The sequence below is a fragment of the Oncorhynchus keta genome, chromosome 1 (genome assembly GCF_023373465.1).
Source record: "Oncorhynchus keta strain PuntledgeMale-10-30-2019 chromosome 1, Oket_V2, whole genome shotgun sequence".
Lineage (NCBI taxonomy): Eukaryota > Metazoa > Chordata > Actinopteri > Salmoniformes > Salmonidae > Oncorhynchus > Oncorhynchus keta.
The window spans coordinates 98,115,571-98,132,684 of NC_068421.1; the positions used below are offsets into that span (position 1 = coordinate 98,115,571).

The 17,114-nt window shown below is 42.2% G+C and overlaps 1 protein-coding gene and 1 long non-coding RNA gene across 12 annotated transcripts in view; one reads left to right on the forward strand and one right to left on the reverse strand.

The window, feature by feature from the left end:
• Positions 1-17,114, forward strand: part of LOC118394378 (basic immunoglobulin-like variable motif-containing protein) — a 101,787-nt gene that overhangs the window by 68,063 nt on the left and 16,610 nt on the right. For 2 of the 9 annotated variants that reach the window (XM_052468359.1, XM_052468337.1), the window contains one exon: positions 8,317-8,915. The exons of 1 other annotated variant lie outside the window; for it this stretch is intronic. In XM_052468359.1, the coding sequence (XP_052324319.1) occupies positions 8,402-8,915 (514 nt within the window). In that variant the 5' untranslated portion in view covers positions 8,317-8,401. Of the gene's footprint in view, positions 1-6,024; positions 6,273-6,308; positions 6,890-8,058; positions 8,189-8,316; positions 8,916-17,114 lie in introns of those variants that run through there. 6 more of the 9 variants (XM_052468348.1, XM_052468381.1, XM_052468330.1 and 3 more) reach the window with 6 other exon arrangements.
• On the reverse strand, positions 2,070-5,133 carry LOC127908820 (uncharacterized). Of its 3 annotated transcripts, none has more exons than XR_008068585.1 (3): positions 3,416-5,133; positions 3,306-3,360; positions 2,070-3,195 (listed from the first exon to the last, which is right to left on the reverse strand). It is a non-coding gene; the product is annotated as an uncharacterized LOC127908820 (long non-coding RNA). The 3 variants fall into 3 exon arrangements; XR_008068584.1 differs by having other exon boundaries at positions 2,070-3,030; positions 3,251-3,360; XR_008068583.1 differs by having other exon boundaries at positions 3,251-3,360.

A 17,114-nucleotide genomic window follows, 5' to 3' on the forward strand; every position in this document is an offset into this window, starting at 1 on the left:
GGAGAGATGCCCCCAACAGAGTCACACGGAGAGATGCCCCAACAGAGTCAAACGGAGAGATGCCCCCAACAGAGTCAAACGGAGAGATGCCCCAACAGAGTCAAACGGAGAGATGCCCCCAACAGAGTCAAACGGAGAGATGCCCCCAACAGAGTCACACGGAGAGATGCCCCCAACAGAGTCAAACGGAGAGATGCCCCCAACAGAGTCAAACGGAGAGATGTCATCAACAGAGTCAAACGGAGAGATGTCATCAACAGAGTCAAACGGAGAGATGCCCTCAACAGAGTCAAACGGAGAGATGTCATCAACAGAGTCACACGGAGAGATGCCCCCAACAGAGTCAAACAGAGAGATGTCATCAACAGAGTCAAACGGAGAGATGCCCCAACAGAGTCACACGGAGAGATGTCATCAACAGAGTCAAACAGAGAGATGCCCCCAACAGAGTCACACGGAGAGATGCCCCAACAGAGTCAAACGGAGAGATGCCCCAACAGAGTCAAACAGAGAGATGTCATCAACAGAGTCAAACAGAGATGCCCCAACAGAGTCAAACGGAGAGATGCCCCCAACAGAGTCAAACGGAGAGATGCCCCAACAGAGTCAAACAGAGAGATGTCATCAACAGAGTCAAACAGAGATGCCCCCAACAGAGTCACACGGAGAGATGCCCCAACAGAGTCACACGGAGAGATGCCCCAACAGAGTCAAACGGAGAGATGTCCCCAACAGAGTCAAACGGAGAGATGCCCCCAACAGAGTCACACAGAGAGATGCCCCCAACAGAGTCACACGGAGAGATGCCCCCAACAGAGTCAAACGGAGAGATGCCCCAACAGAGTCAAACGGAGAGATGCCCCAACAGAGTCACACGGAGAGATGCCACCAACAGAGTCACGGAGAGATGCCCCCAACAGAGTCACACGGAGAGATGCATCAACAGAGTCAAACGGAGAGATGCCCCCAACAGAGTCACACGGAGAGATGCCCCCAACAGAGTCACACGGAGAGATGCCCCCAACAGAGTCAAACGGAGAGATGCCCCCAACAGAGTCAAACGGAGAGATGCCACCAACAGAGTAAAAATGTGTGAGAGTAGAGAGAGTCAAATCACATAGTGGCAAGAAAAAGTATGTGAACCCTTTGGAATTACCTGGATTTCTGCATAAATTGGTCATAAACTTTGATCTGATCTTCATCTTGGTCACAACAATAGACAAACACAGTCTGCTTAAACTAATAACACACAAACAATTATATGTTTTCGTGTCTTTATTGAACACACCGTGTAAACATTCACAGTGCAGGGTGGGAGAAGTATGTGAACCCTTGGATTTAATAACTAGTTGACCCTCCTTTGGCAGCAATAACCTCAACAAAATGTTTTCTGTAGATGAGGATCAGACCTGCACAACGGTCAGGAGGAATTTGGACCATTCCTCTTTACAAAACTGTTTCAGTTCAGCAATAGTCTTGCGATGTCTGGTGTGAACTGCTCTCTTGAGGTCATGCCACAGCATCTCAATCGGATTGAGGTCAGGACTGACTGGGCCACCCCACAAGGTGTATTTTGTTATTTTGAATCCATTCTGTTGATTTATTTACTTCTATGTTTTGGGTCGTTGTCCTGTTGCATCACCCAACTTCTGTTGACTATAAGATATTAGCCTTACTACTTGCAAAAATAATTAAAGAAGTCCTGGATGCAATCATTGATGAAACACAGTCTGGCTTCATGAGGAACAGACATATTTCTAACAATGTCAGACTAGTATTAGACATACTTGACTACTCAGACCTAATAACTGAGGATAGCTTCATATTATTTTAGATTTTAATAAAGCATTTGACACAGTAGAGCATCAGTTCCTCTTCCACACAAATGATAACAGCTCTATCAAATTGAAATATGGCACCTCACTTAGATTTGAGTTAAAAAAGAGGAATTAGGCAAGGTTGTCCTATCTCTCCGTACCTGTTTTTATTAATCATCCAACTTCTTACAAATTCTTTAAATAATAGTCCTATACAAGGTATTTCCATAGCTGGTAAAGAAATTATTATAAGCCAGCTGGCTGACGATACTACACTTTCTCTGAAAGACGCTAACCAAATTCCCATATCGATCAATGTGATACAATGCTTTTCCAAAGCGTCTGGTCTATATCTTAACATTAATAAATGTGAACTAATAGCTGTCAAAGATTGTGTGACACCTTCATATTATGGTATTCCAGTAAAATAATAACTTACATATTTAGGCATAACCATTACAAAGGATCAGAAGTCTGGAGGCTTACTAAATTTTAACCCTCTTATTAAAAAAAACCCAGAAGAAACTAAATCAATGGCTACAGAGGGACTTATCTTTAAAAGGTAGAGTCCTAATAACCAAGGCTGAAGGTATCTCTAGACTAACATATGGTGCTCTATCTTTATATCTTGACAGTAAAATAAGCAAGGAGATAGACCAGATGCTTTTCAACTTTCTGTGGAGAAACCGTAAACATTACATTAGGAAAACTGTTGTAATGAACACTTATGAGAATGGTGGGCTGAATTTTCTGGACTTTACTACCTTAAATAATACTTTTAAGATCAATTGGATAAAACAATTCCTAAGAAGACACATCTATGTAGAATTGTATTACTCATCATGTCTTCTCTACTTTTGGTGGCCTTAACTTCATGTCGTTTTGCAATTATAATTTTTCTCCACACAGATATTATATATGGAATAATCGGGACATATTGTATAAAAATACTTCTTTGTTTTTGGAATATTGGTTTCTAAATAATATCCTGTTGGGGAGCCAACTGGTAAATGCAGAGGCTCTCTTACTCAGTTATAAGGAATTCTTATCACTTTACAAGGTCCCTGTAACACCTAAAGATTTTGAAATTGTTTTAGATGCCATTCCCTCAGGTGTTGCTTTATTACTCAGGAACGTGTCAAGACCCTCAGAGCCGACCTTCTATTGACCCTGTTGACTCATCAGTAGGAAAGACCTGACCCTCAGAGCCGACCTTCTATTGACCCTGTTGACTCATCAGTAGGAAAGACCTGACCCTCAGAGCCTACCTTCTATTGACCCTGTTGACTCATCAGTAGGAAAGACCTGACCCTCAGAGCCTACCTTCTGTTGACCCTGTTGACTCATCAGTAGGAAAGACCTGACCCTCAGAGCCTACCTTCTATTGACCCTGTTGACTCATCAGTAGGAAAGACCTGACCCTCAGTGCCTACCTTCTATTGACCCTGTTGACTCATCAGTAGGAAAGACCTGACCCTCAGAGCCGACCTTCTATTGACCCTGTTGACTCATCAGTAGGAAAGACCTGACCCTCAGAGCCGACCTTCTATTGACCCTGTTGACTCATGAGTAGGAAAGACCTGACCCTCAGAGCCTACCTTCTATTGACCCTGTTGACTCATCAGTAGGAAAGACCTGACCCTCAGAGCCGACCTTCTATTGACCCTGTTGACTCATCAGTAGGAAAGACCTGACCCTCAGAGCCGACCTTCTATTGACCCTGTTGACTCATCAGTAGGAAAGACCTGACCCTCAGAGCCGACCTTCTATTGACCCTGTTGACTCATCAGTAGGAAAGACCTGACCCTCAGAGCCGACCTTCTATTGACCCTGTTGACTCATCAGTAGGAAAGACCTGACCCTCAGAGCCGACCTTCTATTGACCCTGTTGACTCATCAGTAGGAAAGACCTGACCCTCAGAGCCGACCTTCTGTTGACCCTGTTGACTCATGAGTAGGAAAGATTTGTTTATCTTTTGGTCCATTCAACAACAGAGCGATACGATCCTTGTTTCAGCAGGATGTTGTATCTATACTTTATGTCATGCCTTATTGGAATGGATTTATTGATAATATCTGTTGGGAAAAAGTTTTGATATTGCCACACACATACCTACTTGTTAACAAAATTAAGGAAGTTTCCTTTAAAATTATTCATAAATATTATCCTGCCAACCACTATATGAAGAAGTTTAAGGAAAACATCAATTCAAATTGCTCCTTTTGTATTGACCACCCAGAAACAGTGTTGCAACTTTTTTGACAATGTATTCATGTAAGAAAACTGTGGCAAGACATCAGTAGATTTATAATTGAACACTTTTATGAAGATTTAACACTATTGTGGAGAGATGTACTGCTTGGATTCTTTATCTACGATAGGAATAAGCTGAAACATTTTCACGTAATTAATTTAATTATTCTTTTGGCCAAATGTCATATTCACAAATGTACATTTACAAACAGAAAAACACATTTTCTTACCCTACAAAAATAAATTGAACTGTATTTTAAGACAATTAAATACTCCACTAACAAAAGAATCTGTTCGAATTATAAGTATATGCATGTCCCTTAAGGTCCCCTGTGTAATGTGATATTGTGCCCCCAGCCCCGCCCCCTAGCTCAATTGTCCATTGTATACTATCCATAAATACTTGTGTTCCCTCATGTACTTCCTGTATTGATTTGTTGTTAATAAAAAAAAAAACCTAAATCAAAATCGAACACGGCATTTATCATTGGTCCCTAACCGGCCGGTATGGGTAGCCGTTTAGGTCAAATGCTTGTCAAAAAAAAAGATACATAAAATAATAATTTGACATGTCAAATAACACGATTATATTATGGAATGTTGTGTGTGAAAGCCAAGCGCCACCAGCACTGTCAAAGTTGTACAAAATAATTCTACAAAAACAAGCACCCACACCGGCCACAATGTGTTTACAATACCACGTTGGTAATAACGAATGATTTGTTCCACCGAATGGGAAAACGTCTGTGTGAGCATTTGAAATAAGATCAGGATCAAAACGGCTTGGAAATATGTTTGATACAGATGTTATTAGCAACCTCTGGGGGTAGCTAGCTAGCATCGATGCAACCAGCCTGAAAGCAATGACCAGTAGAAACTGCACTCATTTTCAATGTTTTTTTAGCGATGATTTAGGAATCCATGCGAGTAAGTATTGGCTAGTGTTGTTCCCCTATTGAAATCGAACTTCATTTCATGAAAATAACTAGCTATCCAGCTACTTAACCCTGTTGACCACAGCTAACGTTATTAGCTGCCAGTTAGCTTCATCTGGCTAGAGAGGCGTGAACCGGAACCGGAACCGTGCTGTGAAGCTATCCACAATAAGTATTATCCACAATAGTGGAATTTGCCGTTTTCCTTCAAAATAAAAGTTTACACAGTTGATGGAATCACGCCATATTTAGACTAGATAATATTCAACAAGGTTAGAGGGCTGGAATTTATGGAGCAATAAAATAGTGAATCAGTCTGCTCCTTTAACACCCTCAGAACGCAACTTTTTACGCAAATATTAGCGTCGTAGATCTTATTGTGGCACTTTGACTGCGGGGAAAGTCCTCCTCAGAGTTATCAGACTCCCGAAAAGACACTTGGTATTTATTGTCTTTTCTCTGGAATATTGTTCAATACATATAGTAGGTTGACGGGTACAATACATGTGGCTCAATTCACAGTGGTTTCAGAGTCCTGCAATAAGAGCTTCGACGCTAATGTTCTGTGGGTGTCACTGGGTAGACTGATACCCCATGTCATTGATCCACAATCCATAGGGTAAGGCTGTACGGTGAAACAAGTATGCCATCGATGCTATTCTAAAGTCTAATACATCCACAGTGTGATTTCAAAAGATTTTTGTCAAATTAACAAATTATTGTATTTTGTTGAATTTATATAACAACGATCCAACCTCGTTTCGCATGATATATTCCATTAAGGCATGATTCCACTTTTCGTATTCATTTGTAACACTTTCAATTAGACATAAGGGGGCGCACAATTGGTCCAGCGTCGTCCGGGTTAGGTCGTTATTGTAAATAATAATTTGTTCTTGACTGAATTGCCTAGTTAAATTAAGGTTCAATAGAATATATATATTTTTATATTATATTTTCTTTTAAGGCGAACAGCAAATTCCACTATTTAGGCGCATCCTTATTGTGGCTAGCTTCACATAGGTGGGGTCTGACCATCCATCAAATTAGAACTGTTTTATAAATAAGGGGTATTTTAGATGATGACACCTAGATAGATAGTTAGCTAGCTAACTATAGCTACTGAAACAGATCATGTCGTTTTGCTATGTTTTTGGGGGAAGAACATTGTTTGTGTCCATTAGCTAGCTAGCTTTTTTTTTTAATAGCCAGCACCGTCCATAGCTTGGGGGAGGGAGTGTGTCTGCGGTCGTGAGGCAGCAGCCGGTGAGCGAAACAAAACTTTACCGGCATCATAGCACACGTATCAGTGAATCGTTGTGACATATGAAATACGACTGATAGTCTAATCAATGCGTAATAATTACATAAACAATGAATGAACGTGTTAAATGATTACATGGCGTGATAGTCATATTCAGGTCCTGGTTGGACGCTTCGAATAGGGTAAAGCGGCGTTCCATACCAGCGAGGTAAATCAAGTGCACCCCACATAGCCAAAAGGCTTATTCTGATTGGTTAAAGAAAACCGGATGGCTGGTTAGGGGTTGATGACCCTTCGTGAACGCCGAATATTGTGTGTAAAATTATGCAGAAATAGGGTCAGTAAATGTGAAATCCCTATAAATGTAACAATTTTAAACTTCCATTTTTTAAATATATTTTTTTTTAGCAAAGCGTTAATTTAGAACTGTATGTGAGAAAATCTTGTGGAAGATTACGGTTGAGCACCCCTAGTTACGTAATGGGTTCGTTCATCATTACTGTACAGCGGAAGGAGGAGGACGTCAATATACAACAGCGTATTTATCCCACCAGGAGAAATTCATACTATGTGGCTACCTAGTTACCTACCGAGTTAAAAATCCACGACACAATGCAAGGTATGTGTACCAAATGTTACAGGTTTATTGCGTGCATATTTTAGAGTGTCAGATGCTACTGCGTGTTTTTGCTGCCATCTTCTGAGATGACAGGTGGTGATGGTGACGGTCGTCTCGCCTAGTGGGCGCAAAATACATATTCTTATCTTTGTCTCTATGATTGAACGGCCGTGTAATGTAAAAAAAAAAAAATCATTTACACCAGTCCTAAGTGTGTTTTGTACTCAATGTCCAATACATTATCCTTATCAAGTGCTCATGCTACTGTAGATCAGGTTATGGCTGAATTAATATCAGGGCTTGCCGTAAAGTTAGCCAAAAGGCTGGCAGATAACGATATTGAGTCGTTTCATTTTACCATTCATTCAATGGGAAAGCACCTATCCCTGAACCGGGTTGTACATAAAATATTTCCCATTGAGGCTGCAAGGTTGTAGTTTTCCTCCTTAACTAGATTTAATGGTAATAAGCCGTAAAAAATAAAAAATAAAACGTTTGTGATATCCAATTGGTAGTTACGATCTTGTCTCATCGCTGCAACGGGCTTGGGAGAGGCGAAGGACTGAAACATCACCCGCCAAGCCACACTGCTTCTTAACTAGGAAGCCAGCCGCACCAATGTGTTGGAGGAAACACTGTTCAACTGACGACTGAAGTCAGCTTGCAGGCGCCCGGCCCGCCACAAGGAATCGCTAGAACACGATGAGCCATGGAAAACCCCCCGGTCTAACCCAGACGAAGCTGGGCCAATTGTGCACCACCCTATGGGAATCCCGGCCACGGCCGGTTGTGACACACCCTGGGGTCGAACCCCAGGTTGTAGTGAAGCCTCAACACTGACATGTAGTGCCTTAGACCGCTGCGCCACTCAGGAGACCCCATACTTTCTTTATGAAGCACCAGTTTCCACCACCATGCTAGAGTAGCTAATGTTAGTCCTGGATGTTGCATATTACGTTCAGGTTGCAGCAGTCTGTTTTTCCCCCCACCCTTGGTCTGATTGGCTGAACACGATACACAGCATCAGGAAGTAGTATTAGCCACTTTAGCATGGTGGTGGAAAATAGTGTTTCATAAAAAAGTATGTAAATTCCACCCGTTTTTTTCCGACCTTCTCCCCATTCAATTGAGTTCAGGAGGAACATTTCACCCTTACAGCCTGAATGGAGAATGTTTAATGTACAAACCAGTCCATGGGGGATACGAGTGCATAGACAGCTGCATAGATTCCATCTGGACCGTAAGATTAAATGACTCAACATCGCCATCTGCTGGCCGTCGGGATACCTTCAATTCTATGTTAGTTACTGACTATGAATTACCTTTCAACACTTTACCTTTATAAGCCCAAAAACACAATTCCTGGTTGATATCTTTGAACCCAATTTGAAGTTTTAATAAATATATATTTTTAACCCTTTCTGCAGCATAGATGACAACCCACCCCTCTAAACAGACCAACCACTTCAACTTTAAACAATTCTCTCATCCAACATCCCAGTCCTCTCTTCAATGCCTAACAGTGGGGATAGTTCAGGACCTAATGTATCTGGGAGTCAGCCAGGCGACCAGGCTATGCCCTTGACCCAGCGACCCCCACCCCCTGACAGAGAGGATGACCAACGCGGCCTACTGACCACTCTCACCCGGGACTCCCTGAGGACCCGGAGAGCCTCCAGTGCTGAGCTCCAGCTCCCATGGACCTGCCCTGTCACTCACTCCAGGGAGAAGTTCTACACGGTCTGCTCAGACTACGCCCTCCTCAACCAGGCTGCCTCTCTCTACCGGCTCCCCAGCACCCCCAGAGAGGTGGCCCACAGCAAGCAGGATGGCAGCGGGGCCCCAGTAGTGAAGTCCAACACTGTGGACCTGTCTCAGGGTCAGGGGCAGCCTGCAGGTGTAGAGGAGGCTTCAGATGAAGACTTTGACATGGAGGGGGTGTCCTGCAGCAACACCAAGCCTATCCTGGCTTGGGAGATTGATACCACTAACTTTGATGCTGTGCTAACTCGAAAGCCCAGGACAAGTAAGCAAAATCAATAACCTAAATCATGTATAGTATAAAACAGGGGTTCTGCTTGCTTTTGGAGACATAATTTCCAGTATGTTTTTAGTCTCATGAATATGCTATGAATGACTTAGTATTATTCTCATGCTGGTTCATCTGTTACTAAGAAATATCTGTTGTTCAGACCATCTGTTGTTGGGAATCGTAAGTATTCACCCCCCTTGGATATCTTCACATTTTATTGTGTTACAAAGTGGGATTAAACTGTCATTTTGTTGTCAATGAGCTACACAAAATACTCTGTCAAAGTAGAAGTAAAATCCTAACATTATTTTAAGATGAATGACAAAATAAAACAAGAATATACGTTAATTAGACATGTTTTCACCTCCCTGAGTAAATACATGTCAGAAGCACCTTTGGCAGCGATTACGTCTGTGAGTGTTCTTTGGTAAAGTCTCTGAAGAGCTCTGCACATCTGGATTGTGCAACATTTACCCAGTATTCTTTTCAAAATACTTCAAGCTCTGTGAAAGTGTTGGGGATAATGACTAGACAGCAATTTTCAAGTCTTGCCATAGATTTCAAGAAGAAATTGGCCACTCAGAATTGAGGAACATTCACTGTCTTCTTGGTAAACAACTCCAGTGTAGATTTTGCCTTGTGTTTTAGGTTATTGTCCTGTTGAAAGGTGAATTCATCTCCCAGTGTCTGGTTGAAAGCAGAATGAACCAGGTTTTCCTCTGGGATTTTGTATGTGCTTAGCTCCATCCCATTTATTTTCATCCTGAAAAACGCCCCAGTCTTTGCCATTGTCAAGCATACCCATACCATGATGCAGCCAACATCACGCTTGAAAATAAGGAGGCTTTTACTCTGAGGTGTTGTATTGGATTTGCCCCAAACGTTAGGCTTTACATTTACTTAAGGCTTTGCAGAGTGTTAACGTTAGGCTTTACATTTACTTAAGGCTTTGCAGAGTGTTAACGTTAGGCTTTACATTTACTTAAGGCTTTGCAGAGTGTTAATGTTAGGCTTTACATTTACCTAAGGCATTGCAGAGTGTTAACGTTAGGCTTTACATTTACTTAAGGCTTTGCAGAGTGTTAACGTTAGGCTTTACATTTACTTAAGGCTTTGCAGAGTGTTAATGTTAGGCTTTACATTTACTTAAGGCTTTGCAGAGTGTTAACGTTAGGCTTTACATTTACTTAAGGCTTTGCAGAGTGTTAACCTTAGGCTTTACATTTACTTAAGGCTTTGCAGAGTGTTGACGTTAGGCTTTACATACATAAGGGAAGAATTCGGCAGTACCTGTATGGTTAGTGAGAAAGTCCATATTGCAAATGTACGGTCCCTTACTAGACGTCCGAAATCGTTTGTAAAATTCGCGGACGGCGTCGGGCGAGCGGCAGGGCCGGACCTACCAGGAAGTCATCAAATGAACGTTGTCGGACATTCGGTTTCCGTTTTACAAAAATAATAAGATTTATGTCATTTTTCCCATGTCCCGGAAATTCCCACAAGAGGGCATAAGCAATCATATGGCTATTGCTACAAAACATCACGATTCACGACGGGGCCTTATCTCGAAAACTGAAAATATTTAGAAGCCGAAACTCGGTGAGCGTAGGGGCGGCATAATGGGCAGTTGGCCCCGAACAAGATGGCGTCTAGGCCTCAACGGTTTTTGAGTTATGGCCATTTATCTGGGATTAAAGGTCCAAAATGAAAATAGAGAAATTATTTTTCCACTTCACGTCAAAGTCAAGGAGCCTCCGGTGTCAATAAAAAAAGAACCAGCCATTTATCTATCGTCATTTAAGAGAAATCGTACAACGACACCTTGGTGATGTTCACGGATAGGTGTTTTTTTTTTCAACGGTTACAGATCCAGTTGCAGGTTGTTCTTACGAATCTTTTTAAAGTGTGCTGCGGAGCTCTGCGAGATTTCTGTGATTTTCTATGATTTTCTGAAATAACACACACTCACTAAACCCTCCGTAAATAACTCAGTTCTTAACGTAAAGACTTAAAACTCGGGATTCTGTAAAGGCATACCCCAATCATGATATGAGTTTATTTATAGCTTCCTGTGCCAACCGGAAGTGCCTTTAATGGTGTCACAGTGGCAGTTTCCATGGGTTAAAAAGGTCAGATCTTTTCAAAACTTCATATGTGTGACTAGGTAACCCTCATGAACTGTAAATCAGTCATTTCTCCCAGCAGATGTCAAAGAAAAGCTCTCACACGCACACACAGCAAGGATGGAGTGAAAAAGTGCGGTTCTTAAAGACACAGAGAGCAGGCAATGGCATAAACATAATGTCTAGGCCGTGCCGAGTTCAACGAGATATCCCGCTTGACCGTAGCTCGCTCGGTCTGAGCGCAGCGACCATTAGAAAAGTAGGCCCAAAATGAAGCCTGCCCCACAACGTCATTTGCTTTTGGGTGACAGTGAGAGAACCGTTAGGGTGAGAAGCACAATTCGACCTCAGGTATGTTCCTAAGGTCCTTCCGATCCGTGCAAGCCTAACGTTGACAGTGTGGCATTAACCCTTAATAGTTAAAAGATGGTGTTTACTTCAAAAAGTTTGCATTGATTTCTCTCCCCATAGGAATACATTGCCTGCACCCCTAAATTCAACCTGAAGTCTATATGGGTTATGAATGCCGTATGAACCTGTCTTTGGTAACAGTCCATCAGGCCAGTATGAGGTCTACCTGTGTTGATTCTAAGCTTCCTGGACCAACCGGAAGTGGTTAAAATCACCCTAAAAGTGTTTTTCCATTACCTGCCTGCAGTTTGATAGACATAGTGCATTCAACCCTGTGTAAATCAGTCAATTCTTAACGTAAGGACTTAAAACACAGGATTCTGTAAAAGCATAGCCCAGTGAGGATATGTGTTGACTTATAGCTTCCTGTGACAACCGGAAGTGCCTTAATTGGTGTCTCAGGGGCTGTTTCGAGGGGTTAAAAAAGTCAGATCTGTCCAAAACTTCATATGTGTGATTAGGCAACCCCCATGAACTGTAAATCAGTCATTTTTCCCATAAAATTTCAAAGGAAAACTAAATCACACAGACACACAACTTGGAAGGAGGGACGTATTGGGGTTGTAGAGACAGACAGTGCCTCCAATAGTTAGCTTTGTTCGAGCTAAAAAGAACCGTCAGACCTAGAGTTCCGAAACTTTAGAAACCTGTTCTAGACCTCGGGTCGATAGTGCGTGGTGAGTTAGGTGGCTCTAGAAGGTTCTCGGACCGAGAAATAGCCTCGTACATTTGCAATGATTTCAATTCATTTTGACCATTACGAAAATGGCGACATTTAGAAAAGTCTCAGAGACACAAGACTAGGTGCATTGGAACCGGCTCGGCCCATAGAGACGGACCCCAACGTTTCGGTCCGATCGCTCATTCAAGGACCCCATAGCAAGGCATGGAAAAAAGTGGATTTTCAGCACCAATTAGGGTTTTACTCGGGCACCGAAGGACCTATCGAGCCGAAACTCGGGATTCGGGGTCGCCTCACATAGGCCTTCACATAATGTCTGACCTGGACCCGCAGCTAGAACGTAACTATGTGTTTTACGTTTTTATTATGTTTTAAACTAATGGCGCTGTGAATTATGGGCCTGCTCTGACATATGTGATAGTTGGCTTCTAAATGAGTTGGAAAAAGTGGGTTTGGTGTCAATTGGTATCAGTTTGGTGTCAGAATGACATCTAATTGACTGGTGGACACTGACTTGCTAGTTGACTTTTGTACATTAGCAATATGTTTAAACGGAGAGGGACCATCACCAAAATGGCATTCTGAAATCAACACAAAAATGGCATCACCATAGTCTCCAGGCTGTGCAGAGTTCAACGAGACGCCCCGCTTGACCGTAGCTCGTTCTGAGTGCAGCGACCTTGAAAAAAAGAAGGCGCAAAGGAAGCCTGGCCCTCAATGTCATTTGCTTTTGGGTGACAGTGAGAGAACCGTTAGGGTGAGAAGCACAATTCGACCTCAGGTACGTTCCTAAGGTCCTTCTGATCCGTGCAAGCCTAACCTTGACCGTGTGGCATTAACCCTTAATAGTTAAAAGAAGGTGTTTACTTCAAAGAGTTTGCATTGACTTCTCTCCCCATAGGAATACATTGCCTTTACCCCTAAATTCAACCTGAAGTCTATATGGGTTATGGATGCCGTATGAACCTGTCTTTGGTAACAGTCCATCAGGCCAGTATGAGGTCTACCTGTGTTGATTCTAAGCTTCCTGGACCAACCGGAAGTGGTTAAAATCACCCTAAAAGTGTTTTTCCATTACCTGCCTGCAGTTTGATAGACATAGTGCATTCAACCCTGTGTAAATCAGTCAATTCTTAACGTAAGGACTTAAAACTCAGGATTCTGTAAAAGCATAGCCCAGTGAGGATATATGTTGACTTATAGCTTCCTGTGACAACCGGAAGTGCCTTAATTGGTGTCTCAGGGGCTGTTTCGAGGGGTTAAAAAAGTCAGATCTTTTCAAAACTTCATATGTGTGACTAGGTAACCCTCATGAACTGTAAATCAGTCATCTCTCCCAACAGATGTCAAAGAAAAGCTCTCACACGCACACACAGCAAGGATGGAGTGAAAAAGTGTGGTTCTCAAAGACACAGAGAGCAGGCAATGGCATAAACATAATGTCTAGGCCGTGCCGAGTTCAACGAGATATCCCGCTTGACCGTAGCTCGCTCGGTCTGAGCGCAGCGACCATTAGAAAAGTAGGCCCAAAATGAAGCCTGCCCCACAACGTCATTTGCTTTTGGGTGACAGTGAGAGAACCGTTAGGGTGAGAAGCACAATTCGACCTCAGGTACGTTCCTAAGGTCCTTCCGATCCGTGCAAGCCTAACCTTGACCGTGTGGCATTAACCCTTAATAGTTAAAAGAAGGTGTTTACTTCAAATAGTTTGCATTGACTTCTCTCCCCATAGGAATACATTGCCTGCACCCCTAAATTCAACCTGAAGTCTATATGGGTTATGAATGCCGTATGAACCTGTCTTTGATGACAGTCCATCAGGCCAGTATGAGGTCTACCTGTGTTGATTCTAGGCTTCCTGGACCAACCGGAAGTGGTTAAAATCACCCTAAAAGTGTTTTTCCATTACCTGCCTGCAGTTTGATAGACATAGTGCATTCAACCCTGTGTAAATCAGTCAATTCTTAACGTAAGGACTTAAAACACAGGATTCTGTAAAAGCATAGCCCAGTGAGGATATGTGTTGACTTATAGCTTCCTGTGCCAACCGGAAGTGCCTTAATTGGTGTCTCAGGGGCTGTTTCGAGGGGTTAAAAAAGTCAGATCTGTCCAAAACTTCATATGTGTGATTAGGCAACCCCCATGAACTGTAAATCAGTCATTTTTCCCATAAAATTTCAAAGGAAAACTAAATCACACAGACACACAACTTGGAAGGAGGGACGTATTGGGGGTTGTAGAGACAGACAGTGCCTCCAATAGTTAGCTTTGTTCGAGCTAAAAGAACCGTCAGACCTAGAGTTCCGAAACTTTAGAAACCTGTTCTAGACCTCGGGTCGATAGTGCGTGGTGAGTTAGGTGGCTCTAGAAGGTTCTCGGACCGAGAAATAGCCTCGTACATTTGCAATGATTTCAATTCATTTTGACCATTACGAAAATGGCGACATTTAGAAAAGTCTCAGAGACACAAGACTAGGTGCATTGGAACCGGCTCGGCCCATAGAGACGGACCCCAACGTTTCGGTCCGATAGCTCATTCAAGGACCCCATAGCAAGGCATGGAAAAAAGTGGATTTTCAGCACCAATTAGGGTTTTACTCGGGCACCGAAGGACCTATCGAGCCGAAACTCGGGATTCGGGTCGCCTCACATAGGCCTTCACATAATGTCTGACCTGGACCCGCAGCTAGAACGTAACTATGTGTTTTACGTTTTTATTATGTTTTAAACTAAAGGCGCTGTGAATTATGGGCCTGCTCTGACATATATGATAGTTGGCTTCTAAATGAGTTGGAAAAAGTGGGTTTGGTGTCAATTGGTATCAGTTTGGTGTCAAAATGACATCTAATTGACTGATGGACACTGACTTGCTAGTTGACTTTTGTACATTAGCAATATGTTTAAACGGAGAGGGACCATCACCAAAAGTGACATTCTGAAATCAACCCTAACGAGCCATGGAGATGAACCAGAATCACTGCCCAGCTATCCCGAGTTCATCGGGCCAGTCAATTTCACATTCCTGCAGGATTTTTATAGCATGACAAATTCGTGATGGTACCTGCCCATTGAACCATATTGCAAATGCACAGTGACTTTGCAAAAGTGAGAAAACATAAACAAATGGACATGATGAAATCAACACAACAGGTGATGGAAATGTACAACTATCACTGCTCAGCCATCCTGTGTTCATCAGACCAGTCAATTTTGCATTTTTGAGCATGTCAAATTTCATATGGTAAATGCACATTGAAACATATTGCAAATGCGCGCGCACTTGCAATATGATTCTATAGTGAAAAACATCACCTAATGGACATGATGAAATCAACACAACGAGTGATGGAAATGTACAACTATCACTGCTCGGCCATCCTGTGTCCATCAGACCAGTCAATTTTGCATTTTTGAGCATTTCAAATTTCATATGGTAAATGCACATTGAAACATATTGCAAATGCGCGCGCACTTGCAATATGATTCTATAGTGTAAAAACATCACCTAATGGACATGATGAAATCAACACAACGAGTGATGGAAATGTACAACTATCACTGCTCGGCCATCCTGTGTTCCCATAGCGGGCATTAATATCAGAATGACCGGTAAATGCATTCACAACCATATTTTCATTTTTGGGTTACCAGGTGCCTATTTTCAATCACCAGTTGCACAACATGCGTATCCATCAGAATATTTTAAACAGTCCATAAAGCACTCAGGACTGCCCCCATAGATAGAGGGCCGTAGTAGGGTACTCCCATAGCGGGCATGGATAATAGGAGTCCCGGTAAATGCATTTACAACCATATTTTAATTTTTGGGTTACCAGTTGCACAACAATGCACGTGCATTTGCAATATGATTCTATAGTGAAAAAACATCACCTAATGGACATGATGAAATCAACACAACAAGTGATGGAAATGTACAACTATCACTGCTCGGCCATCCTGTGTTCATCAGACCAGTCAATTTCACATTCCTGCAGGATTTTTATAGCATGACAAATTCGTGATGGTACCTGCCCATTGAACCATATTGCAAATGCACAGTGACTTTGCAAAAGTGAGAAAACATAAACAAATGGACATGATGAAATCAACACAACAGGTGATGGAAATGTACAACTATCACTGCTCAGCCATCCTGTGTTCATCAGACCAGTCAATTTTGCATTTTTGAGCATGTCAAATTTCATATGGTAAATGCACATTGAAACATATTGCAAATGCGCGCGCACTTGCAATATGATTCTATAGTGAAAAAACATCACCTAATGGACATGATGAAATCAACACAACGAGTGATGGAAATGTACAACTATCACTGCTCGGCCATCCTGTGTCCATCAGACCAGTCAATTTTGCATTTTTGAGCATTTCAAATTTCATATGGTAAATGCACATTGAAACATATTGCAAATGCGCGCGCACTTGCAATATGATTCTATAGTGTAAAAACATCACCTAATGGACATGATGAAATCAACACAACGAGTGATGGAAATGTACAACTATCACTGCTCGGCCATCCTGTGTCCATCAGACCAGTCAATTTTGCATTTTTGAGCATGTCAAATTTCATATGGTAAATGCACATTGAAACATATTGCAAATGCGCGCGCACTTGCAATATGATTCTATAGTGTAAAAACATCACCTAATGGACATGATGAAATCAACACAACGAGTGATGGAAATGTACAACTATCACTGCTCGGCCATCCTGTGTCCATCAGACCAGTCAATTTTGCATTTTTGAGCATGTCAAATTTCATATGGTAAATGCACATTGAAACATATTGCAAATGCGCGCACTTGCAATATGATTCTATAGTGAAAAACATCACCTAATGGACATGATGAAATCAACACAACGAGTGATGGAAATGTACAACTATCACTGCTCGGCCATCCTGTGTCCATCAGACCAGTCAATTTTGCATTTTTGAGCATGTCAAATTTCATATG